This window comes from Macaca nemestrina, chromosome 3, assembly GCF_043159975.1.
Source record: "Macaca nemestrina isolate mMacNem1 chromosome 3, mMacNem.hap1, whole genome shotgun sequence".
Taxonomy (NCBI): Eukaryota; Metazoa; Chordata; class Mammalia; order Primates; family Cercopithecidae; genus Macaca; species Macaca nemestrina.
Window position 1 is genome coordinate 179,931,076 of NC_092127.1, and position 26,419 is coordinate 179,957,494.

The 26,419-nt window shown below is 41.3% G+C and overlaps 1 protein-coding gene across 1 annotated transcript in view; it reads left to right on the top strand.

The window, feature by feature from the left end:
- The window catches only part of LOC105487883 (family with sequence similarity 184 member B), a 155,001-nt gene that overhangs the window by 100,063 nt on the left and 28,519 nt on the right, over positions 1-26,419 (top strand). Inside the window, exon 8 of the mRNA XM_011751518.2 lies at positions 20,721-20,818. Coding sequence (XP_011749820.2) covers positions 20,721-20,818 — 98 coding nt within the window. The remainder of the gene's footprint in view (positions 1-20,720; positions 20,819-26,419) is intronic.

Genomic DNA, 26,419 nt, shown 5'->3' on the forward strand with positions numbered 1-26,419 from the left:
AACATGAACCACTGCGCCTGGCCAATTCTGCTTTTCTTAACTTAAATTTTATAGCTTAGAGACACTTTTATAGCTCAGTACACTTCCCTTTCAGCTTCATTTTTTTTTTTAAAAAACAAACCAACCATCTAGTTCTCCCTTGTATAGAAAAACCATATTATATTGAACCATTCCCTTGTGATTGACATTTAGATTGTTTTCACATCTTTCTATTTTAGATAATACTTCAATGGATAGCACCATAGAGGGATATAATATAGTATAGTAGTTAAGCAAGCTCACCCCTGAACCAGACACCTGGGTTCTTACTGGCTGGATAATCTTGGACAAATAATTTGATGTCTCTTTGCTTCACCTTTCTCATTTATATGCCAAGGATGATGATAGCATCTACTCCAGAGGGTCTTTGTGAGGTCTAAATGAATTCCTATCTGTCTGGTGCTGGAAACAGCACCTAGTGTGTGTAAATGCTCCCTCGGTGCTAACTCTTGCTCCCATGGAATGTGCCAGGTCCACTGGTGTGTGCGTGTTTAACTGCAGTAGATACCACCACTTGCCACCCACTGAGGTTGTTCCACTCTGTGCCCCCACCAGCAGCACGTGTGCCTTGCTAATACAGCAAGTTACAAAACTTTCTGAACTTTTCCAGTCAGAAAAAAAATTGTAATCTAGTTCAAATAGTTTTGGCAAGCCAGCTCTGTGCCAGCCTGGTGAGCCGAAGCTCTGCCGAGGTCTAGAGGAGGTGTGAGCAGCATACTTCAGCATGGCCATACCTGCAACCACACAGGATGGTACAAGGGGCAGAGGTAAAGCCAGGGAGGCGTGGGCAGGGGCTTGAACAATCCGATGGCAGATCTGCTGGTGGAAACAGGGGCATCAGAACAGGATATTAAATGACAACTTCCCCAGTGATGTTCCTGCTGGATTGAGGCTATAAAATGTAAGTTTGCTCAAGACTCAGGGGTTTTAGTTTAGGCCAGTAGCTGTTCTGCCAAAGCATTTCAGTGAGTCAAGAGAAATAAAAACAGTCCAGGCGCAGTGGCTCACGCTTATAATCCCAGCACTTTGGGAGACGGAGGCGGGTGGTTCACTTGAAGCCAGAAGTTCAAGACCAGCCTGAGCAACATGGCAAAACCTCGTCTCTACTAAAAATACAAAAATTAGCTGGGCATGGTGGCACACCTGTAGTCTCAGCTACGTGGAAGACTGAGGCACAAGAACCGCTAGGACCTGGGAGGTGGAGGTTGCAGTGAGCCAAGATTGTGCCTCTGTACTCCAGCCTGGGGAACAGAGTGAGACTCTGCCTCAAAAATAAGTAAATAAATAAACAAATAAACAATAAAAAGAAATCTAAAAAAGAAAGAGAGAGATAAAAATAATAATGTCAGCTGAGAGCAGGCTTTCCACTCCATTCCCAGAACATGCAGCGAGAGGGCTGCCAAACGTGGGTGTGACTCTGTCCCCACCAAACTTAGCTGGGACCTCACTAAGCCTTTAATCCTGGTTTCTCCCTGCCAGCCCTTGATTTTGTAGATTCAAAGTTTTACTAATTGGTTTCCAGAAAGCTATTTTAGTCATAATCATTCTGAAGGAAAATTTTTTTCCAGAAGACTCCTTTGGTGCCTGGGCCACACAGAATGGGCAGTGGAAAAGGGTGGAAATTTTCATACATACCCCTGCCCACGCCCTCTCCAGAAGGAAAAGGGAGTCATTTGTGGTAACTGCTATTTAAGCCATCTTGTCTCTACAAATATGTCTGAGTACCGTCACTATACAAGCCATGGGGCTGCATGTCCAGGAGAATGAGGCCTAATCTTGGTCCTTGGAGGGCTCATATTTCAAATGGGAGAAATAAGTATTTCCTTAAATATTAACTTATTATGATGACTGCTATGATGATGACAAGAAGATATATTAATGGCAAGCCCATATGGGAGAGGAAGCTTTCTGTCCAGGGGAGTCCAGGAAACTATTCCAGAAGAATGACGTCTGCGGACATCTGCTTGACACTGAAATCTGAACATGACTTCACTAGAAAATGGGATGCTGTGGGGAAGCAGCCCAAGGCAAGCTCCCTGAGGCGTTCGGGAAGGAGCCAGGGACACTCCCAAGCTCTCCAGGCCTGAAAGTGTGCCCTGCTCCTTGGAGGCCCTGAGTAGTTTGCTGGGCAACAGTCGCCCCGTGCCATATGTTGGAGGACCATAGGAATTGGAGGTGTCAGCTGTCCTGGCCGTTGGCAGGCAGATGACCACTAGGCTGTTAAACAACTGTGACATCCTGAGTGTTCCTCAGACCAATTGGGAGCCAGCACCCTCGGTCTGGTGTGAATGGAGGGGTCTGGTTCCATCTGACATGGAACAAGGCAGCCTGCCCTTCACTCCACAGAGAAGTTCTGGGCATCAGCTGAGATTCAGTGTAGGAAGACAGTGTAGGGCAGGGCCACCCGCCTAAGGCTTAGGACATGGGTTCCACCCAGCTCTACCCAAGAGCTGCTTAGGAGCCTCAGACAGGCCAGAAACCATCCCTGAGATCTATTACTCATAATGGCAAACCCGGAGTACTTCACACAGTTCACAAACCACCCTATGAGACTTCTTATAGAGAAACCACAGCCCAAAGGGTGGCACCAGGGCCTGCGCTGTAAGCTGCAATGCTGCACTACTTCTTGTTAGTAAAACAGCAGTAATAATCCCTGCCCTTCATAACCCCAGAGACTCGTGGTAATGAACAGGAGAAAGCATATGAAGGCACTTTTCGGAACTATTAAAGATTCTGTCAATGTGAGGTGACTTTATAGTATCTATTACAGTCCCCTGTAATCATTTCAGCAAAACTCCATTACATTTGGTGTTCTATTTTAAGATGCACATAATGCTACCTTTGAAAGATTGTCAAATGAACTTGAGAATGACTGAATATTCCCTTATAGGAGATTTCCTGGGCGTGGGTGTTTCTTTAAAATAGAAATAATCCAGAAAAGGTTAAATAAATGGAAGATGAAAGATGAGGACCTAATGTGAACACGGATTTAAAATAACCAGCCATTTGCCTGGGAGGAAGTGGGAGGAGGCATTTGCAGTGGATGGTTTGGAGGAGAAGCAGATCTATTTATTTTTCCGTGCACTAACTATTCATACCCAGGCCACTTTAGCACTGGAGAGAGCACTGGACTGAACCTGAGAAATACGCCTTTTGGGAAAAACCCAAGAGTAGGAATTGGGTTAAATAACTCAAGATACACCAGGAGTGGTTCAGGGATATTCTCAGAAGCCATGTTCTGAGTCTGTTTTATTTAGTTCAGAGAAGTTCAAACATTTTTTTTGTTTTGGTTTGTTTATTTATTTCAATAGGGTTTTGGGGAACAGGTGGTGTCTGGTTACATGAAATAAGTTCTTTTTTCTGTTATATCATTATTATCATTGAACACGTGTTCAAATCTAAGCTTTTAAGGTTTTCACAAGAGAGAACTATTATATATTTAGTGCAACCAGGTACAAGACAGGCTCAAAAACAAAACTGAAAAAGATCTGTGAAAAGCTTTCAAAATAACAAAATTTAAACATAATTTTTAATGACATGAAAACTATGATTTATCATGTGTAACATGTTTTGAAATATCTATACATTGTGGAATGGCTCAATATAGCTACTTAACATATGTGTTACCTTATATGCTTGAATAAGTTCTTTAGTGCTGCTTTCTGAGATGTTGGTGCACCCATCACCTGTGCAGTGTACACTGTACCCAATGTGCAGTCTTTTATCCCTCACCCTCTTCTCATTCTTTGCCCTGAGTCCCCAAAGTCCATTGTATCATTCTTATGTTTTTGCATCCTCATAGCTTAGCCCCCACTTATGAGTGAGAACGTACCATGTTTGGTTTTCCATTCCTAAGTTACTTCACTTAGAATAATGGTCTCTAATTCCATCCAGGTTGCTGCAAATGCCATTATTTTGTTCCTTTTTATGGCTGAGTAGTATTCCATGGTGTGTATATATATACCACAATTTTTTTTATCCACTTGTTGACTGATGGGCATTTGGGCTGGTTCCATATTTTTGCAATTGCAAATTTTGCTGCTATAAACATGCGTGTGCAAGTATCTTTTTCATATAATGACTTCTTTTCCTCTGGGTAGTTACCCAGTAGTGGGACTGCTGGTAGTTCAACCACTATAGAAAACAATATAGAGATTCCTTGAAGAACTTTACACACTGTTTTTGATAGTGGTTGTACTAGTTTACATTTTCACCAGCAGTTGTAAAAATGTTCCCTTTTCACTACAGCTATGTCAACATGTATTTTTTTTTTATTTTTTGACTATGGCCGTTCTTGCAGAGTAAGGTGGTATCACATTGTGATTTTGATTTGCATTTCCCTGATCATTAGTGATGTTGAGCATTTTTTCATGTTTGTTGGCCATTTGTATATCTTCTTTTGAGAATTGTCTATTCATGTCCTTAGCCCACTTTTTGGTGGGATTGTTTGTCTTGCTGATTTGAGTTCCTTATAGATTCTGGATATTAGTCCTTTGTCAGATGTATACATTGCAAAGATTTTCTCCCACTCTGTAGGTTGTCTGTTTACTCTGCTGATTGTTTCTTTTGCTGTGTAGAGCTTCTTAGTTTAAGTAAGTCCAATCTATTTATCTTTGTTTTTGTGGCACTTGCTTTTGTTTTCTGGGTCATGAACTCTTTGCCTAAGCCAATGTCTAGAAGGGTTTTCCCAATGCTATAGAATTTTTATGGTTTTGGGTCTTAGATTTAAGTCCTTGAACCATCTTGAGTTGATTTTTGTATAAGGTGAGAGATTAGGATCCAGTTTCAATCTTCCACATGTGGCTTGCCAATTATCCCAGCACCATTTGTTGAATAGGGTGCCCTTCCCCCCCCCCTTTTTTTTTTTTTTTTTTTGCTTTGTCAAAGATCAGTTGACTGTATTTGGCTTTATTTCTGGGTTTTCTACTGTGTTCTATTGTTCTATGGGTCTGTTTTTATAACAGTACCATACTGTTTTGGTGACTGTGGCCTTATAGTATAGTTAGAAGTCAGGTAATGTGATGCCTCCAGATTGTTCTTTTTGCTTAGCCTTGCTTTGGCTGTGTGGGTTCTTTTTTTCTCCCACATGAATTTTAGGATTGTTTTTTCCAAGTTCTGGGAAGAATGACGGCAGTATTTTGATGGGAAGTGCATTGAACTTGCAGATTGCTCTTGGCAGTATGACCATTTTCACAATATTGATTCTACCCATTCCTGAGCATGGGATGTGTTTCCATTTGTTTGTGTCATCTGTGATTTTTTTCAGCAGTGTTTTTTAGTTTTCCTTGTAGTGGTCTTTCACCTCCTTGGTTATATATATTCCTAAGGTTTTTTATTTGTTTGTCTGTTTGTTTGTTTTGCAGCTATTGTAAAAGGGGTTGAGTTCTTGATTTGATTCTCAGCTTGGTCAGTGTTGGTGTATAGCAGAACTACTGATGTGTATACATTAATTTTGTATCCTGAAACTTTGCTGAATTCATGTATCAGTTCTAGGAGCTTTTTGGAGGAGTCTTTAGGGTTTTCCAGGTGTATGATCACATCATCAGCAAACAGTGATAATTTGACTTCCTCTTTACTGATTTGGATACCCTTTATTTCTTTCTCCTGTCTGATTGCTCTGGCTAGGACTTCTAATACTATGTTGAATAGAAGTGGTGAGAGTGGGCAACCTTGTTTTGTTCCAGTTCTTAGGGGGAATGCTTTCCACTTTTCCCCATTCAGTAGAATGTGGACTGTGAGTTTGCTGTAGATGGCTTTGATTACATTGAGATATATTCCTTCTATGCTGATTTTGCTGAGGGTTTTAACCATAAAGGGATGCTGGATTTTGCCAGATGCTTTTTCTGAATCTATTGAGATGATCGTGTGATTTTTTGTTTTAATTCTGTTTATGTGGTATATCACATTTATTGACTTGCATATGTTAAATCATCCCTGCATCCCTGGTATGAAACCCACTTGATCATGGTGGATTATTTTTTTGATATGCTGTTGGATTTCATTGGCCAGTATTTTGTTAAGGATTTTTGCATCTATGTTCATCAGGGATATTGGTTTGTAGTTTCCCTTTTTTGTTATGTCCCTTCCTGATTTTGGTATTAGGGTGATACTGGCTTCATAGAATGATTTAGGGAGGGTTTCCTCTTTCTCTATCTTGTGGAATAATGTCAGTAGGATTAGTACTGATTCTTCTTTGAATGTCTGATAGAATTCAGCTGTGAAATCCATCTGGTCCTTGACTTTTTTTGGCAATTTTTTTACCATTTCAGTCTCACTGCTTGTTATTGGGCTGTTCAGAGTTTCTATTTCTTCCTAGTTTAATCTAGAAGAGTTGTATATTTCCAGGAATTTATCCATCTCCTCTAGGTTTTCTAGTTTATACATGTAAAGGTGTTCATAATAGCAACTGAAACAAGTATTGCTGGACTTGAAAGAGCTCATTCAGGTCGGGTGCAGTGGCTTACACTTGTAATCCTAACACTTTGGGAGGTCAATGTGGGCAGATCACTTGAGCTCAGGAGTTTGAGACCAGCCTGGGCAACATGGCAAAAACCCATCTCTACAAAAAATACAAAAAATTAGAAGGGTGTGGTGGTGTGTACCTGTAGTCCTGGCTACTTGGAAGACTGAGGTGGGAAGATAGCTTGAGCCCAGGAGGCAGAGGTTGCAGTGAGCTGAGATCATGCCACTGTACTCCAGACTGGGCAACAGAGCCACAGACCTTATCTTAAAAAAGAAAAAAAAAAAAGCATTCATTCAGCCAACTATTTATTGATCTCCATGGTCAAGTTCAATTGTGAAATACAGTTGTATGTCACTTAATGACGATGACACATTCTGATAAATGGGTTGTTAGGCGATTTTGTCATTGTGGAAACATTATAGATGGTGTAGCCCACTACACACCTAGGTTATATGCTGTAGCTTTTTGCTCTTAGGCTGCAAGCCTATACAGCATATTACTGTACTAAATATGTGGACAGCTGTAACACAAGGGTAAATATTTATGTATCCTAATGTAGCTAAACATAGAAAAGATAACGTGTAACACTACATCTTTACAATGGCTATGTCATCATTAGACAATAGGAATTTTTCAGCTCCATTATGAAGGCATACCTTGGAAAGGTTGCAAATTCAGTTCTAGACCACCACAAAAAAGTAAATATTGAATAAAGCAAGTCACACAAATTTATTGGTTTCCCAATACATGTAAAAGTTATGTTTATACTATACTACAGTATATGAAGTGTGTAATAGCATTATTTATAAAACTATAATATGTGTACCTTAATTTAAAAATATACTTCGTGTCTCTGTGTCACATTTTGGTAATTCTCACAATATTTCAAAACTTATTATTCTTATTGTATCTGATAAGGTGATCTATGATTAGTGATCTTTCATGTTGCTATTGTAATTGTTTTGGGGCACCACAAACCATGCCCATAGAAAATGGTGAACTTAATAAATGTTGTGTGTGTTCTGGTTGTGTTCCAGAACCAGCTGTTTCCCTGTCTCTTTCCCTCTCTATCCTTGGACCTCCCTATTCCCTGAAACAACAATATTGCAGTTAGGCCAATTAACAATACTAGAATGGCTTCTAAGTGTTTATGTGAAAGGAAGAGTTGCACATCTCATATTGAATCAAAAACTAGAAATGATTAAGCGTAGAGAGGAAGGCATGTCAAAAACTTTGAGACAGACCTAAGCTAGGCCTCTTGTGCTGAACACTTAGCCAAGTTGTGAGTGCAAAGAAAAAGTTATTGAAAGAAATAAATAGTGCTACTCCAGTGACACATGAGTAATAAGAAAGTAAGACAACCCTACTGCTGATATGGAGAAAGTTTTAGTTGTCTGGATAGAAGATCAAACCAGGCATAACATTCCCATAAGCCAAAGCCTAATCCAGAGCAAGGCCGTCATTCTCTTCAATTCTGTAAAGGCAGAGAGAGGCGAGGAAGCTGCAGAAGAAAAGTTGGAAGCTAGCAGAGGTTGTTTCATGAAGTTTAAAGAACAAGCCATCTCCATAACATAACAAGCAGCAAGCGCTGATGGAGAAGCTACAGCAGGTTATCCAGAAGATCTAACTAAGATCATTGATGGGCCGGGCGCGGTGGCTCACGCCTGTAATCCTAGTACTTTGGGAGGCCGAGGCGGGCGGATTACGCGGTCAGGAGATCAAGGCCATCCTGGCTAACACGGTGAAACCCCGTCTCTACTAAAAATACAAAAAATTAGCTGGGCGTGGTGGCGGGCACCTGTAGTCCCAGCTACTCGGGAGGCTGGGGCAAGAGAATGGCGTGAACCCGGGAGGTGGAGCTCACAGTGAGCCGAGATTGTGCCACTGCACTCCCACCTGGGTGACAGAGCGAAACTCTGTCTCAAAAAAAAAAAATCATTGATGAAAATGGCTACCTTAAACAACAGATTTTCAATGTAGACAAAACAGCCTTATATTAGAAGATGCCATCTAGGACTTTCATAGCTAGAGAGGTAAAGTCAATGCCTGACTTGAAAGCTTCAAAGGACAGGCTGACTCTCTTGTTAGGAGATAATAAAGCTAGTGACTTTAAGTTAAAGCCAATGACCATCTATCATTTCAGAAATTCTGGAGGCCTTAAGAATTGTGTGAAATCTACTCTACTTGTGCTTTATAAGTAAAGCAATAAAGCCTGTATGATAGCACATCTGTTTATGGTATTATTTATTGAATATTTCAAGCCCAGTGTTAAGACTTACTGCTCAGAAAAAAAAGATTCCTTTTAAAATATTATTGCTCACTGACCACCTGGTCACCCGAGAGTACTGATGAAGAGGTACAAGGAGAGTAATGTTGTTTTCATGCCTGCTGACACAATACTCATTCTGTAGCTCATAGATCAAGGATTAATTTCTCCTTTGAAGTCTTATTATTTAGGAAGTAGATGTTTTAGCACAATAAGAGAGGGTGAAAAAAAGAAATACATTTCATTTCATAAGGTTATAGCTGCCATAGATAGTGGTTCCCCTGATGGATCTGGGCAAAGCCCATTGAAAGCCTTCTGGAAAGAAGTCACCATTCTAGAAACCATTGATAATATTCATGATTCATAATTTGTGGGAGGAGATAAAAACAACAATAAGAGTTTGAAAGAAATTTATTCCAACCTTCATGGATGACTTGGAGGAGTTTGAGATTTCAGATGAGGAAGTAACTATGTAGAGACAGAAAGAGAACTAGAATGAAATGTAAAACCTGACGATGTGACCGAATTGCTGCAATCTCATGATAGAACTTCAATGGATGAGGAGTTGCTTCTTACAAATGATCAAAGAAAGTGGTCTCTTGAGATGAAATTTACTCCTGATGAGACTTCTGTGAGCATTGTTAAAATAACAAGAAAGGATTTAGAATATTACATGAACTTAGTTAATAGATCAGTGACAGCCGGGCGCGGTGGCTCACGCCTGTAATCCCAGCACTTTGGGAGGCCGAGGCAGGCAGATCACAAGATCAGGAGATCGAGACCATCCTGGCTAATATGGTGAAATCCCATCTCTACTTAAAATACAAAAAAATTAGCTGGGTGTGGTGGTGAGCGCCTGTAATCCCAGCTACTCGAGAGGCTGAGGCAGGAGAATGGTGTGAACCTGGGAGGCAGAGCTTGCAGTGAGCTGAGATAGTGCCACTGCACTCCAGCCTGGGTGACAGAGCGAGACTCCATCTCAAAAAAAAAAAAAAAAAAAAAAGATCAGTGACAGTTTGAGAGGATTGCCTCGAATTTTAAAAGAAGTTCTACTGTGAGCAAAATAGTGTCAAACAGTATTGTATGCTACAGAGAAATCTTTTGTGAAAGACAGAGTCAAGCTATGTGGAAAACTTCATTGTTATCTTATTTTAAGAAATTGCCACAGCTGCCCCAGCCTTCAGCAATGATCATTTTGATCAGTCAGCAGCCATCAACATTGAAGAAAGACCCTTCACAGCAAAAAGATTACAACTCACTGAAGGCTCAGATGATTGTTAGCATTTTTTAGCAAATTAGTACTTTTAAATTTAGGTATGTATTTTTAGACATAAGGTTATTGCATGCTTAATAAACTATAGTAAAATGTAAACATAACTTTTATGTGTGTGGGAAACAAAATTGTGTGTCTTGCTTTATTGCAATATTTGCTTTATTGTGGTATTCTGGAACTGAACCTGCAATATCTTTGAGGTATGCTTGTAATTATTAATACTTTTGTCTTTTTTTTTTTTTTTTTTGAGACGGAGTCTTGCTCTGTTGCCCGGGCTGGACTGCAGTGGCCGGATCTCAGCTCACTGCAAGCTCCGCCTCCCGGGTTTACGCCATTCTCCTGCCTCAGCCTCCCAAGCAGCTGGGACTACAGGCGCCCGCCACCTCGCCCGGCTAGATTTTTGTATTTTTTAGTAGAGACGGGGTTTCACCGTGTTAGCCAGGATGGTCTCGATCTCCTGACCTCGTGATCCGCCCGTCTCGGCCTCCCAAAGTGCTGGGGTTACAGGCTTGAGCCACCGCGCCCGGCCTATACTTTTGTCTTTTAACTTTTATACTAGAATTAAAAGTGATTGGCACACTACCATTACAGTAATATAGTTCTATATTTGCCTATATATTTACCTTTTCTAATGAGTTTCATACTTTTAGGCTACCCTGTTGCTGTTTAGCATCCTTTAATGTCAACTTGAAGAAATCCCTTTAGCATTTCTTGTAAGGCAGGTCTAGTGATGAAGAATTCCCTCCACTTTTGTTTGTCTGGGAAAATCTTTCATTTATTTTTGTTTGTTGTTGTTGTTAAAATTTTTTTTTATTTCCATAGGTTTTTGGTGAACAGGTAGTGTTTGATTACATGAGTAAGTTCTTTAGTGGTGATTTATGAGATTTTGGTACACTGATCACCTGAGCAGTATACACTGCACTCTGTTTGTAGTCTTTTATCCCTCCCCAGCTTCCCACCCTTTCCCCATGACTCCCCAAAGTCCACTGTGTCATTCTTATGCCTTTGCATCATCATAGCTTAGCTCCCACTTATGAGTGAGAACATATGATGTTTGGTTTTCCATTCCTAAGTTATTTCACTTAGAATAATAGTCTCCAATCTCATCCAGGTCACTGCGAATGCCATTAATTCATCCTTTCTATGACTGAGTAGTATTTCATTGTATATATATACCACAGTTTCTTTATCCGCTCGTTGATTGATGAGCATTTGGGTTGGTTCCACATTTTTGCAAACTGTGCTGCTACAAACATGCCTGTGCAAGTACCTTTTTCCTATAATGACTTCTTTTCCTCGGGGTAGATACCCAGTAGTGGGATTGCTGGATCAAATGGTAGTTCTACTTTTAGTTCTTTAAGGAATCTCCACACTGTTCTCCACAGTGGTTATACTAGTTTACATTCCAACCAGCAGGGTAGAAGTGTTCTCTGTTCATTGCATCTATACCAACATCTATTTTTTAAAATTTTTTTGATTATGGCCATTCTTGCAGGAATAAGGTGGTATCACATTATGGTTTTGATTCGCATTTCCCTGATCATTAGTGATGTTGAGCATTTTTTCATATGTTTGTTGGCCACTTGTATATTTTCTTTTGAAAATTGTCTATTCATGTCCTTAACCCACTTTTTGGTGGGATTGTTTGTTTTTTTTCTTGCTAATTTGTTCGAGTTCATTGTAGATCCTGGATATTAGTCCTTTGTCAAATGTATAGATTGTGAAGATTTTCTTCCACTCTGTGGGTTGTCTGTTGACTCTGCTGACTGTTCCTTATTGGTGCCAATCCTATTGACACTATTCTACAAGATAGAGGAAGAGGGAGTGCTTCCTAAATCATTCTATGAAGCCAGTATCACCCTAATACCCAAACCAGGAAATGACATAACAAAAAAAGAAAACTGCAGACCGATATTCCTGATGAACATAGATGCTAAAATCTGTAACAAAATACTAGCTAACCAAATCTAACAACATATCAAAAAGATGATTCACCATGATCAAGTGGGTTTCATACCAGGGATGAAGGGATGGTTTAACATATGCAAGTCAATAAATGTGATACACCACATAAACAGAATTAAAACAAAAAATCACATGATCATCTCAATAGATGCAGAAAAAACATTTGACAAAATCCAGCATCCCTTTATGATTAAAACTCTCAGCAAAATTGGCATACAAAGGACATACCTCAATGCAATAAAAGCCATCTATGACAAACCCACATTCTACTGAATGGAAAAAATTCAGTAGAATAGGAAAAAGTTGAAAGTATTCCCTCTGAGAGCTAGAACAAGACAAGAATGCCCACTATCATCACTCCTCTTCAACATAGTACTACAAGTCTTCACCAGAGCAATCAGATAAGAAAAAGAAATAAAGAGCATCCAAATCAGTCAAGAGGAAGCAAATTTTCTTTTATTTTTGAAGGAGGGTTTTCCCAGGTATAGTACTCTTAGTTGGCATTTTTTTGGCACTTTGAATATATCATCCCATTCCCTTCTGGCCTGCAAGGTTTCTGCTGAAAAATGTTCATTGTCTTATGAGGGGATTCTCTTATATGTAACAGTTTTTCTCTTTCTGCTTTCAAAATGTTATGTCTTTGACCTGTGACAATTTGATTATCTATCTCAGTATGGTTCTTTGAGTTCATCTTATCTGATGTATTTAGGGCTTCTTGGATCTGTATGCTTATTTCCTTTTCCAGATTTGGGAACTTCTTAGTCATTATATTTAAGTAAGCCTTGTTGTCTCTTCTCTCTTCTTTTTTCTTTTTGCATCTTTGACTGAATTATTTCCAGTGACCTGTCTTTGAGTTTACTAATCCTTTCTTCTGCTTGATATAGTTTTCTGTTAAATTCCTCTAGTGAATTTTCTTTTGTTTTTTTTTTTTTTTTTTTTTTTTTGAGACGGAGTCTCACTCTGTCACCCAGGCTGGAGTGCAGTGGGGCAATCTCGGCTCACTTGCAAGCTCTGCCTCCTGGGTTCATGCCATTCTCCTGCCTCAGCCTCCCAAGTAACTGGGACTACAGGTGCCCACCACCACACCTGGCTAATTTTTTGTATTTTTAGTAGAGACGGGGTTTCACTGTGTTAGCCAGGATGGTCTCAATCTCCTGACCTCATGATCTTCCTGCCTCAGCCTCCCAAAGTGCTGGGATTACAGGCATGAGCCACCATGCCCGGCCAGTGAATTTTCATTTCAGTTATTGTGTTACTGTGTTTTCAGGTCCATGATTTCCTTTGATACTTTAAAAATATTTCCTCTCCTTGTTGAAATTCTCACTTTGTTCATTCATTGTTCTCTTTATCTTGGTAAGCAACTCTATCAGAGTTATTTTTATTCTCTGTCAGGTGAATCATAGAACTGTTTCATTAGGGTCAATTTATGGAGCTTTATCTTGTTCCTTTGTTGGGAACATCTTTGCCTGATTTTTATTTTCCTTGACTCTCTGTGCTGGTGTCCATGCATTAGACAAAGCAGTCACCTCTCCCAGTCTTCCCAGGTTGATCTTGTACAAAAGAATCCCCCATCAATGAGCCTGGTCAGGTAATGGGGGTCTCTACAAACTCATTTCCTCCCAGTAAGAAGCAGGAAGCTGCAGTTTTCGTTTGCTCACTCTGCACTGAGCCTAGGAGGAGCTATGGTATCTACCAGGCCAAGTTTCTATCTCCATTCTCTTCCAAGTGGCTAGACTGTAATGGATCTTATAGAGCTCCAACAGCAGCAAGACAAAAGCTAGTCCTCTAGGGACCTCCCCCTTGGAAAAGTTGGGGTGCTAGACATGCCAATTAATTCCTTTCCTCCTCTGGTTGAAGCTGGTGTAGGGAGTCTCTTCGTGATCATATGGTACTTCGCCAGGGGCAGCATCTTTGACAAGAGTGTGTTCTGAATCTCCCTACCAGCTTTGGTGAGTCTGTTTCTGCATTCTCCTGGGGTGCAGGAGCCTTTTGATTAGTTTCTGATTTTTTACAAAGGGAATATGTACATGAATTGCTGAAGTGATATGCTCATTGGGGTAAAAAGGGACCAGGACTTCCTTCCGCCACGTTGCTGACGTTACTCCTCTCAGGTTGATTTTTGAGTCGCAGTTTTTTAGATACTTGGTATTTGCACAACATGGTTTGAACTCATATCCATTTAGGCCTTGATGCTGGTAGGTGACAATCATGTCAAAACAGCCCAGCTGAGTGTCAGTGCGGTGACATGGAATTACGTGGATGAGAATCAGAAAATATAGGGCTCTACTTTTTGTGCCACCCTCCAGTGGCCATGAGACCTGAAGCAAATGGCTGGACTTCTCCAATTTTAGTTCCACATCTGTAAATCAAAGATGGCAGTGCCTTTCCTGGCTACTTCATAGAGTCATATGCATCCATGAGAAAATGCAGAGAAATAGACAAATGCAGTGTAGCTGGGGGCCAGTGTTGTTATCTGGGTGCATCAGCCATTTTAGTATTTTCAGTCCTCTCCTCTTTCTGGACTCCTGCCCAGGACTCCTTTAAATATAGCTGTGGCCAATAAAATGGCCCAAAAATTACATCCAGCAGATTCCCTTCCATAGGCCCTGTGTTGTCTGAGAGTACATTTGGAATTCTTTTTAATCTCTAATAACTGTCATGAGATCCTTGTCCATTATTCATGTTGCTTTTTTTCTCCCCTTTTCCTTGATCAGGCTTGCCAGAAGTTTGATGCATCTTTTCTTTCTTTCTTTCTTTCTTTCTTTCTTTCTTTCTTTCTTTCTTTCTTTTTTTTTTTTTTTGAAACGTAGTCTGTCTGTCGCCCAGGCTGGAGTGCAGTGGCGCGATCTCGTCTCACTGCAAGCTCCACCTCCCGGGTTCACGCCATTCTCCTGCCTCAGACTCCCAAGTAGCTGGGACTACAGGCGCCTGCCACCACGCCTGGCTAATTTTTTGTATTTTTAGTAGAGACGGGGTTTCACCGTGTTAGCCGGGATGGTCTCAATTGCTGACCTCGTGATCTGTCCGCCTTGGCCTCCCAAAGTGCTGGGATTACAGACCTGAGCCACTGCACCCGGCCGATGCATCCTTTCAAAAACTCAGCTTTTAGATGTGTTGGTCAGATGTGTTTTTTCTATTTCATTTGTTTTGTCTCTTATATCTCTTTTCTTCTACTTGCTTTGGATTTATTCTTTTGTTCATTTTCTAACTTCTTGAATGTTTTCTAATGAATACATTTAAAGCTATAAATTTCCCTCTAAGTGTATGCCTTATCTGTGTCCCAGAGTTTTGAAGTTTATCTGATTCTTTTAAACCTACCTTCTTATTGCTTTCTAGTGTTCTTGCAGTGCCATCAGATAACACAGTCTGTAAAATGTCAGCACTTTGAACTGTGTTGAGGTTTGCTTTGTAGACCAAGTCAGGGTCAATTTTAAGTAGTTCCTATAGATAAGGAAAAAAGCACATATTCTTGGTGTGGTAGTAAAACACGCATATTTGAATCCTGGCTCTGGAATATATTCACTATGTGACCTCGCATAAATGTTAGTAGCTATTGGTTTATTTCTTAGCTATTAGGTTTAGCTTACTGATCTTGTTCCAATCTTCCTCATCCTAGCTCATTTTGTCTGCTTAATGCATCAGTTTCTGAGAGATGCATATTAAAATCTCCCATTATAAGTTGTCCCACTTCTCACTACAGTGATACACATTTTGCCTTATGTTTTCAGGCTCTGTCGTTAGAGGGCTACAGCTTCATTGTTGAGTGTTTTAGTGAACAATTCCTTTCATCAGAAGAGCTCTCCATGTAGAACTTAGCCAGTTCATGTTTGTTCTGACTACTGGTCTTATTAGAATTGTTTTGCCAACATATTTTGTGTTTTCCATTGAACACAATTTCTTTGTAACCTTGAATTTTCCTTTCGAGACAGGGACCTACTGAATCATACATCATTTATATATTTATATTGTAATAGTACGTATGCTTATCTGATTATCTGTTTTCCTTCCACATTCACCATGCGATTCCTCCAGGTTTATACCGAACCTGAACTTATGGCAGGTAACTCACAAAGCTGTTTTGCTTCTAGACTATGATATCTACTGCTGGGCTTTGTGGGAATTAGAGATCTCTGAGATATTTTTTATGCCCAAAATACCTGAAACTAGGAGGCACAGGACCTTTTAGCCTCTGGTTCACATGTAGGTTATAATCTGTTTAGTCACAACATGTTTGAAAATACGCGACAATGAACCAACCTCACTGGACCTGTGACCAGTTCATGTCAAACAGCTTGACTTCAGTTTCTAGTTACATGAAGAGGGAGGACTCAGGCTATGAAAAAAAACTGTGCTGCAGGTTCTCAGTCCCTGGCTGTAGGGTTTATAACATTTTTAAAACTATATCTGGGATTATGTTTACATTCACTTATGTTTAGGAAGGGAGAAAGAAATTGCTCCTATAACAATACAAGGCAGAAAAACTTTTGTTGTTTTGTTTATTCATGTGTTCCTAGAACAATGCCTGGCACATAGTAAGTGATCAATAAGTATTTGTAAGAAAATTGTGGTAGCAAGGCCGGCTGTGGTGGCTCATGCCTATAATCCCAGCACTTTGGGAGGCTGAGGCAGGTGGATCACCTGAGGTCAGGAGTTCGAGACCAGCCTGACCAACATGGTGAAACCCTGTCTCTACTAAAAATACAAAAATTAGCTGGGCATGGTGGCACTCACCTGTAGTCCCAGCTACTTGGGAGGCTGAGGCAGGAGACTCACTTGAACCCAGGAGGTGGAAGTTGCAGTGAGCCTAGATCCACCACTGCACTCCAACCTGAGTGACAGAGCAAGACTCCATCTCAAAAACAAAACAAAAAACAACAACAACAAAAAGAAAATTGTGGTAGCAAAAAATTGTTATGGGAACTTCAAGAGGAGAAGGTGTAATTGCAACAAAAGATATTGTGAAGCCTTCATGAGGAAGTAACAGTTGAATAGGCCCTCGAAGAATAAGTAGGATCTGGAGATTAAAAGGTGCATCAATTAGGGTTTGATCACAGAAACAAGCTACTAAGAATGATATAGGATATGAGATTAAATTTAGGAACTGACCTAGCATAATTGAAGGCGCCAGCTAAACACTTTACATTCCACTGTTGCTTCTTTACCTGGTGGTGGGACTAAAGTCAGCAGGGTGGGCCGCTGGAAGGAAAGAAGGACAGAAGTGAAGTGAGGAAGATCAAGAACGAACTGCAGCCCACAAGGCTGGGCTTGAACCGTGTCAGTGTCTGAAGCCAACAAGGCTCCACATTTGCTAATGCAGTGACCTGTAGGAGAATCAGGCATCCTTCATCATGGAGCTAGACATGCACGTGGCCGGGGATAGGGAGAACCCTGAGGAGGATCTGGCGGGTGTGGGAGGAGCTTCAGGCCTGGCTGCTGCCCCAGGAGCTGTACACACAGGCCCAGGATAGAGAGGACTCAAGGAGAAACCAGCAGGAGCTGAAGGAGCTGAGAGCCCAAAACCTGCCCTGGCCGATAAGGTGAGTGGGCAGATCAGCAATGACATGTGTAAGCTACAACAGCACCAGGTGCCCTGCGTTCAAGCATCCAAGCTTAACAGGGAAATGACTGCTGCTTCACTTCCATCTTCCACATTTTATGCAAAGTCACATGGTCCAAAGTATGCAGGGAAGGAAGTCCTGGGAAGTGTATTTCTGGCTTAGCAGAGTTAACTCAGAACATGTCCACCCCAGAGGGAAGATAAGGGCTTAGGGAGAAAAGCTGCGGGACGCAGAGTGGATGTTTACTCTCTCTCAGGCCATCACTTTGGAGTGCCCCAGGATAGATCCTCCCAGCACAGTGGGCAGTGGGTACCCAAGTGCCATCTCCCTGCTGATTCTCTGGAAGTGGGCATCACATGGTATTCTGCTACATTTAGAGGCAATGCAAATGATTTAAACAGAACTTGAACTTATGAATCATAAAGGCTCCTAAAGCAGGGCAGGAAAACACTCAAAGTTTGGGCAACAGCCATCTCCACATGCCACCATCCAGCCACATGCCCAGGGGATTTTCATGACAATGCAGCAATCCCAGGCCCTTCTCTCCATGGGATGTAAAGCAGGGGAAGGGTGGGTACTGTGACTTACACCTGTAATATGAGAACTTTGGGAGGCTGAGGCAGGAGGATCATTTGAGCCCAGGAGTTTGAGACCAGCCTAGGCAACAATAGCAAGACACTGTGCCTACAGAGAATGTAAAAAGTACCCGGGCATGGTGGCATATACCTGTAGTCCCAGCTACTCGGGAGGCTGAGGTGGGAGGATCGCTTGAGCCTGGGAAGTTGACGCTCCAGTGAGCCACAATTTCGCAACCATACTCTACCCTGGGTGACAGAGTGAAATCTTGTATCATAAAACAAAACAAAACAAAAAAACAACAAATAAAAAAACAACAACAAAAGTGAGTATAGGGTAAGCATGGGAGAGAGTAGTCTTCCCGCTATCCTGGAGTGGCCCGTGACATATTTGTGCTTATTCGTTTAGTAATGACTCACATGTGCCACACACTGTTCTAGGCATCAGGGAAACAGGTGAGCAAAGTCCCTGCCCTCGTGGAGCTTACCTTCCAGTGAGGGAAACAGATAATTAAAAAGTGGACAAGTCAACGTCAGGCCGTGATATGTACTTTGGGAAAAACAGAGCAAGGTGGGGAAAACAGAGTGAGAGGGGCTGGAATTTTAGAGAAGGTATCCAGGGAACAAGAATCCCAGGGAACAGTCCAGACATGGTGGCTCACACCTGTAATCCTAGCACTTTGGGAGGCCAAGGTGGGCAGATCACTTGAGCTCTGGAGTTCGAGACTGGCCTGAGCAACATGTGAAATGCGTCCTTACTAAAAATAAAAAAATAAAATTAAAAAATGAGCCAGGCATGGTGGCACGCGCCTGCAATCCCAACTACTCGGGAGGCTGAGACAGGAGAATTGCTTGAACTCGGGAGGCAGAGGTTGCAGTGAGCTGAAATTGCACCACTGCACTCCAGCCCGGGTGGCAGAGTAAGACTCTGTCTCAAAAAAATAAAATAAATAATAATAATTCCAGGGAATAAACTTGAGTGTTGAGTGTTCCTTAGGTACCTAATACTGTTCTAAGGACTTTACATTGTATCGACTCATTTAATCTTTGGGAAAACCTAAGTAATTTTCCAAGGTCACATCATTAATAAGTAAAAGATCTGGCATTTAAACACAGGTCGTCTGGTAGCGGAGCCTAAGCTTTAAGTCAGAGACGATCTCCTGGTTGCAGTGAGTGAAGTGAGGGAGCAAGGAATGCAAATATCAGAGGGAAGAGGGAGCAGCCAGTGCAAAGCCCTGAGCCAAGTGCATGCTTGTTGTTTGGAGGAGTAAAAGCAAGAGTTTGGTTCTGGACATGTGGCAGTTTGAGAAGCAGGAGAGGAGGAGACTTCAGCAGAGAAGACTGAGAAGCAGCAACTGGGGGCGGGGGGAGGAGAAAGCCCAGGAAAGAAGGCTGCATAAAGGAAGGAATCATCAATATTTCCAATTCTGCTGGGAGGCCCAGTTAGCACAGACCCAAGAATTGACCATTGGATTTGGCAATGTGGAGGTCTTCATTGGTCTTGACATTGATGGCCTTTTATAGACAATACAGTATGTGGAAAGGCAACCAAAGCAGTTCCAGATCAAGGGTGAATGGGAGCCCAAGGCTCTACCCTCCAACCTCAGCTCTGCCCCTTCCTACCACGAGACACCTCCCAGGATCCCTGGAACACAGTTTGACCACAGATGTAAGCCAGCCCCTTTGTTTCACAGCTGATGAAACTCAGGTCCAAAAAAGGGAAGAAGCTGGCTCAAGGCCATACAACTAGTTAGTGAAAAGCACACGTTACAATGATCACGATTTCATGAGACAAATCTATTCCTACCCTGTCTTATGCTGCTTTCGTGGACCGTGTGGTTATGACAAATAGAAAAATCAAAATAACAAGGTCTTTTACACCCGTGTATCTCTGTGGGAAGGAAAGAATGATAACATGAGCAAATTCAATTCATAAAATATTCAGAAGCCTCATTGTTAACTAATAGTTTCCATATTCTCCTCCCATACCACATTTCTGGTCATTCAGCAAGTTCCATGTTTTCTGATTCTACATAATGGGACATAGCAGACTACAAACTGTACAATGGATGTAATAGTAACACTAGTTGCTCACACTTACTGACCACTAGCCATGAGCCAGCATCGTTCTCAGGTCCTCACAACAGCCCTGTGCAGCAGGCTTACCAAGGAAACAAAGCCCTCTCTGAGGGTTATGCTTGGAACCATATCATGAAGTGGTCAAGAGTTCAGTCCCCAGGTCCTATTGTCCAGTTGCATATTTCATTTCCACTCCTCACTGATGGTGGCACCCTAGCCAGGTTACTTCCCCTCTTTATGCTTTAGTTTTGTCAGCAGTGTGAAATGCTTCGTAGACTGAAAAACAGGATACAGGGATCAGGGCTGGCATTGATCACAGTAAGCCAGGCACTGTTCTAGTCACGTCATCATCACAAGCCTTGGCATCCCCTGCAAGCAGGGCACTGATAGTGGGTTGCCTAGGCTCCCTCTCCTCTGCTCTCTGATTTGAATAAGCCAGAGATTGAATCATTAAGCTGTACTTAAGCTCATCTTGCCTTTTTTTTTTTTCTTTTTGCCTTAGGATCCATGCTTGAAGCTGGATGAAACTTCACCGAGAGGAGAGGAGTATCAAGATAAGTTAGCAGCTGAAGAAGGAACCAGCAGTGATGAAGAAGAAAGGTACAGAAAGACATGCAGATTTCTGAGTGCTCCAATGAATGAGGACTCAGATGTGGAAGGATTCTTCCATTCATTCATTCTATCCTCAAGTATTTTTCACTGCTCCTTGCAGCATGCTTGGGGAGGCAACAAGCATATCTTGTAGGTCTTCAGCACAGCTATGGGCTTTACATAAACTATCTTACTTAATTGTTACAACTACCCAGAGAAGCCATTTTTTAGCTTAAGAACCTGGAGCTCAAAGAAGTTAGCAAACCTGTCCAAGATTCAGACCTGCACTGGCCCAAAACCTCTGCCCCTATGTTTCCAAGTGTTCTTTAATTAGGGGATATAAGCGAGGTTTGTGATCCTGAGGAGATCCCCACCTATATCACCTATGTCAGTCAGCTATTGCTGCTATAACACCCCCAAATATCAAAGATTTTTAGCTCATAGATTAGCTACCCTTATGATTGGCTCTATCAGGCTCTGCAGGTATATTAGGTCATTTCCACACTGCTATAAAGAAGACCCCAAGACTGGGTAGTTTATAAAGGAAAGAGGTTTAATTAACTGACAGTTCTGCTTGACTGGGGAGGCCTCAGGAAACTTACAGTCATGCCAGAAGGGGAAGCAGGCACGCCTTACATGGCGGCAGGTGAGAGAAAAGTATGTGTAGGAGGAAATGACAAACACTTATAAAACCATCAGATTTCGTGAAAACTCACTCACTATCATGAGAACAGCATGGGGCAAACTGCCCCCATGATCCAATCACCTCCCACCAAGTCCCATCGTCAACACGTGGGGATTATGGGGATTACAACTTGAGAAGAGATTTGGATGGGGACACAAAACCTAACCATATCAGTGGGACTTATATGAGCTTGGCTCCTGGGTGAGGGTCAGGTGTTATTGCTCTGCCACACACTACAGTTAAAATCTGCTCCACATGCCATCTCATTCTGTGGCCCAGGCTGAAGGATTAGCCCCCATCTAGGGAATGTTGTTGTCATGGTAAAGGGAAGATGTTCAAAAGGCTTATGGAAACATGCAGTGGCTCGTCAATCCTAAACTCAGAAATGCACTCTCATTTCCACCCAGCTTCCATGGGCCAGAGCAAGTCACAGAGCCAAAACTAATATTAAAAGTCTTGAAGAAGAAAGTTGGAGGACTCAGGCTACCTGATTTCAAGGCATGTTATAAAGCTTTAGTGATAAAGACATTGTGATATCAATATGCCAGTACACAAATAAGCTAATGAAACACAATGGAATGTTAAGAAATAAATTCACACACACATAGTTGCTAGATTAATTTTTGTTCATGGTGCCAACGCAATCCAATGGACATAGGAAAAGTTATTCAACAAATGGAACTGGATACACATGAGAAGAAAATGAACCTCAACCCCTACTATGCCCTGTGCACAAAAATTAATTTGAGATGTTTCATACATCTAAAATATAAAAACTAAAACAGAAAAGTATCTTTGAAACTTTGGTGTAGGCAGTAATTTCTTAGATAGGATGTGAAAACAGTAATTATCAAAGGAAAATTAATACATTGGTTTTCATCAAAATTGAAAGTTCTGCTTATTAAAAAAAAAACTTAAAATGAATAGAAAAGCCACAGACTGGGATAAAATATCCCATCTGTATTAAGAATATATAAATAACTCTTATAAATCAGTAATAAAAAGACAAACCTATTTGATTTTTAATTGAACTTTTAAGTTCAGGAGTTCATGTGTAGGTTCATTATATAGGTAAACTTGTGTCATGGGGGTTTGTGTTACAGATTATTTTGTCACCCAGGTATTAAGCCTAATACACATTAGTTACTTTTCCTAATTCTCTCTCTCCTCCCACCCTTCACCCTCTGGTAGGCCCCAGTGTCTGTTGTTCCCCTCTACGTGTCCATGTGTTCTCATCATTTAGCTCCCACCTATAAAAGCGAGGACATGTGATATTTGGTTTTCTGTTCCTGTTTTAGTTTGCTAAGGATAATGGCCTCCAGCTCCAACTATGTTCCTGCAAAGGACATGATCTCATTCTTTCTTATGACTGCATAGTATTCCATGGTATATATGTACCACATTTTTTAAAATCCAGTCTACCATTGATGGGCGTTTAGGTTAATTCCATGTCCTTGCTACTGTGAATTGTACTGTAGTGAACATATGTGTGCATGTATCTTTATAATAGATTTATGTTCCTTTGGGTAGATACCCAGTAATGGGATTGCTGGGTCAAATGGTATTTCTGCCTCTAAGTCTTTTAGGAATTGCCACACTGTCTTCCACAATGGCTGAACTAATTTACACTCACACCAACAGTGTATAAGCATTCCTTTTTCTCCATAACCTCACCAGCATCTGTTATTTTTTGACCTTTTAATAGCAGCCATTCTGACTGGTGTGAAATGCTATATCATTATGGTTTTGATTTGCATTTCTCTAATGATCAGTGATGTTGAGTTTTTTTCATATGATTTTTGGCCACATGTATGTCTCCTTCTGAAAAGTGTCTGTTCATGTCCTTTGCCCACTTTTTTAATGGGATTGTTTGTTTTTTTCTTGTAAATTTGTTCAAGTTCGTTATAGATGCTGGATATTAAACCTTTGTCAGATGCATAGTTTGCAAATCTTTTCCCCCATTCTGTAAGTTGTCTGCTCTCTCTGTTGATAGTTTCCTTTGCTGTGTAGAAGCTCTTGGTTTAATTGGATCCCATTTGTCAATTGTTGCTTTTGTTGCCATCTCTTTTAGTGTCTTCATCATGAAATATTTGCCTGTTCCTATGTCCAGAATGGTATTGCCTAGCTTGTCTTCCAGGGTTTTTATAGTTTTGGGTTTTACATTTAAGTCTTTAATCCATGGAGTTAATTTATTTTCTTAGAGACAGGGTCTCACTATGTTGCCCAGGGTAGTCTTGAATGATCCTTCCACCTCAGCCTCCCAAAGTGTTGGGATTCAGGCATGAGCCACCATGCCTGGCCTTAAGTTAATTTTTGTATGTGGTATAAGGAAGCGGTCCAGTTTCAATCTTCTGCAAATGGTGCCGTTATCCCAGAACCATTGATTGAATAGGGAATTCTTACCTCATTGTTTGTTTTTGTCAGGGTTGTCAAAGATCAGATAGTTGTAGGTGTGTGACTTTATTTCTGGGTTCTCTATTTTGTTCCATCAATCTATGTATCTGTTTTTGTACCAGTACCATGTTCTTTTGGTTACTGTAGTCCTGTAGTATAGTTTGAAGTCAGGTAGCATGATGCCTCCAACTTTGTTCATTTTGCTAAGGATTACCTTGGCTATTTGGGCTCTTTTTGGGTCCATATGAATTTTATAATAGTTGTTTCTACTTGTGTGAAAAATGTTCAATAGAGATAGCATTTAATCTATAAATTGCTTTAGACAGTATGTTCATTTAACAATATTGATTCTTCCTAACCATGGGCATGGAATGTTTTCCCATTTGTTTGTGTCATCTCTGATTTCTTTGAGCAGTGTTTTGCAGTCTCCTTGCAGAGGTCTTTCACCTCCCTGGTTAGCTGTATTCCTTCTATATTTGTGTGTGTGTGAGAGTTGTGAATGGGATTGTGTTCCTGATTTGGCTCTCAGCTTGAATGCTGTTGGTGTATAGGAATGTTAGTGATTTTTGCACATCAATTTTGTATCTTGAGACTTTGCTGAAGTTGTTTATCAGCATAAGGAGCTTTTGGGCTGAGACTATGGGTTTTCTAGATATAGGATCATGTCATCTGCAAACAGGGATAGTTTGACTTCCGGTCTTCCTATTTGGATGGCCTTTCTTTCTTTCTCTTGCCTGATTACCGTGGCCAGAACTTCCAATACTATGTTGAACAGGAGTGAGAGAGGGCATCTTTGTCATGTGCTGCAAAACTATTTTTTAAATGGACAAAATACTCGAACAAGCACTTTTCTAAAAAAGATGTATGTGAGGCCGGGCATGGTGGCTCATGTCTGTAATCTCAGCACTTTGGAAGGCCAAGGCAGGTGGACTGCTTGAGCCCAAGAGTTCAAGACCAGCTTGGGCAACGTGGCAAAACCCCATCTCTCCAAAAAAAAAATACAAAAATTAGCTGAGCGTGGTGGCACATGCCTGTAGTCCCAGCTACTCAAGAGGCTGAGGTGGGAGGATTGCTTGAGTCTGGAAGGTTGAGGCAGCAGCAACCCATGGGCCACTGTACTCCAGCCTGGACAACAGAGCAAGATCCTGTCCCAAAAAAGAAAAACATATATATATGTGAGTGGCTCGTAAACACATGAACATGTGGTTAACATCATTAGTCATCAGGAAAATGCAACTTACCACCACAGTGAGATACCATTTCCCACCCACTGGAATGGCTAAAATTAAGAAGTCTGACAACATAAAATGTTAGCAACAATCCAGGGCAACTGAAACTCTCATACATTGCTGGCAGGGTCTAAAATGGTACAATCACTTTAGAAAACTATATGATTGTTCCTTAAAACATTAAGCACATACCTACCAGCAGCTCCACTTTTAGGTATTTAAGCAAAATAAATGGAAAACATTGCCGGGCGCAGTGGCTCACACCAGTAATCCCAGCCCTTTGGGAGGCCGAGGCAGGCGGATCACCTGAGGACAGGAGTTCAAGACCAGCCTGGCCAACATGGTGAAACCTCGTCTCTACTAAAAATACAAAAATTAGCTGGGCGTGGTGGCACACACCTGTAGCCCCAGCTACTCAGGAGGCTGAGGCAGGACAATCACTTGAACCTGGGAGGCGGAGGTTGCAGTAAGCCAAGATCACGCCACTGTACTCCAGCCTGTGTGACAGAGCAAGACTCTGTCTCAAAAAAAGAAAAGAAAAACATATATCCACAAAAATCCTTGGACACATTTATTTCTATCAGCTTTATTTATAATAGCCCAGAAGTGTAAACAATCCAAATGTCTATCAATAGAAAAATGGATAAACAAACTACCATATATTCATGTAAAGGAATACTACACAGCAACAAAAGGAATGAATTGCTGACATACACAACAACATGGATGAGGCCCAAAGACATGATGGGGAGCAACATAACCTGGAAACAAGAGAATGCATCCCACATGATTCTGTTTGTATGATGCTTCAGCTCAGGCAAAAGTGATCTATGGTGATGGAAATCAATGCTTTGGCTGCAAGGGAAGTTTTGGGGTCATGAAAATATTCTGTATTTTGATTGAGATGTTGGTTTCATGGTTGTATATATTTGTCAAAACTCACTGAATTGTACACTTAAGATCTGTGTACCTCACTATATGTAAATTTTACTTGAATAAAACATTAAAAAGAATAATAATAACTGAGCCCCATCCTGAGAGAAAGTTCAGCCCCCTCCTCTGTCCCGGGACTCACCGGGAGTGCTTACCTGGCGGTGCCACCTGTCACTCTTGCCCGAGGCTGCTCCTCCGCTTTCTCTGGCCTCCTAACCCTTGGTTTCATACCCAGAGTTCAGACCCAGGTATCCCTGCTTCATTGCTCCTTAAAGGTGGCTATGTTTTGCACACCTTCGAAAGGCTTGAGGATAACCTAAGAGAATCAGAATGCAGAGAAAGAAAACGTCTCTCTTTTAATGTGTAGTT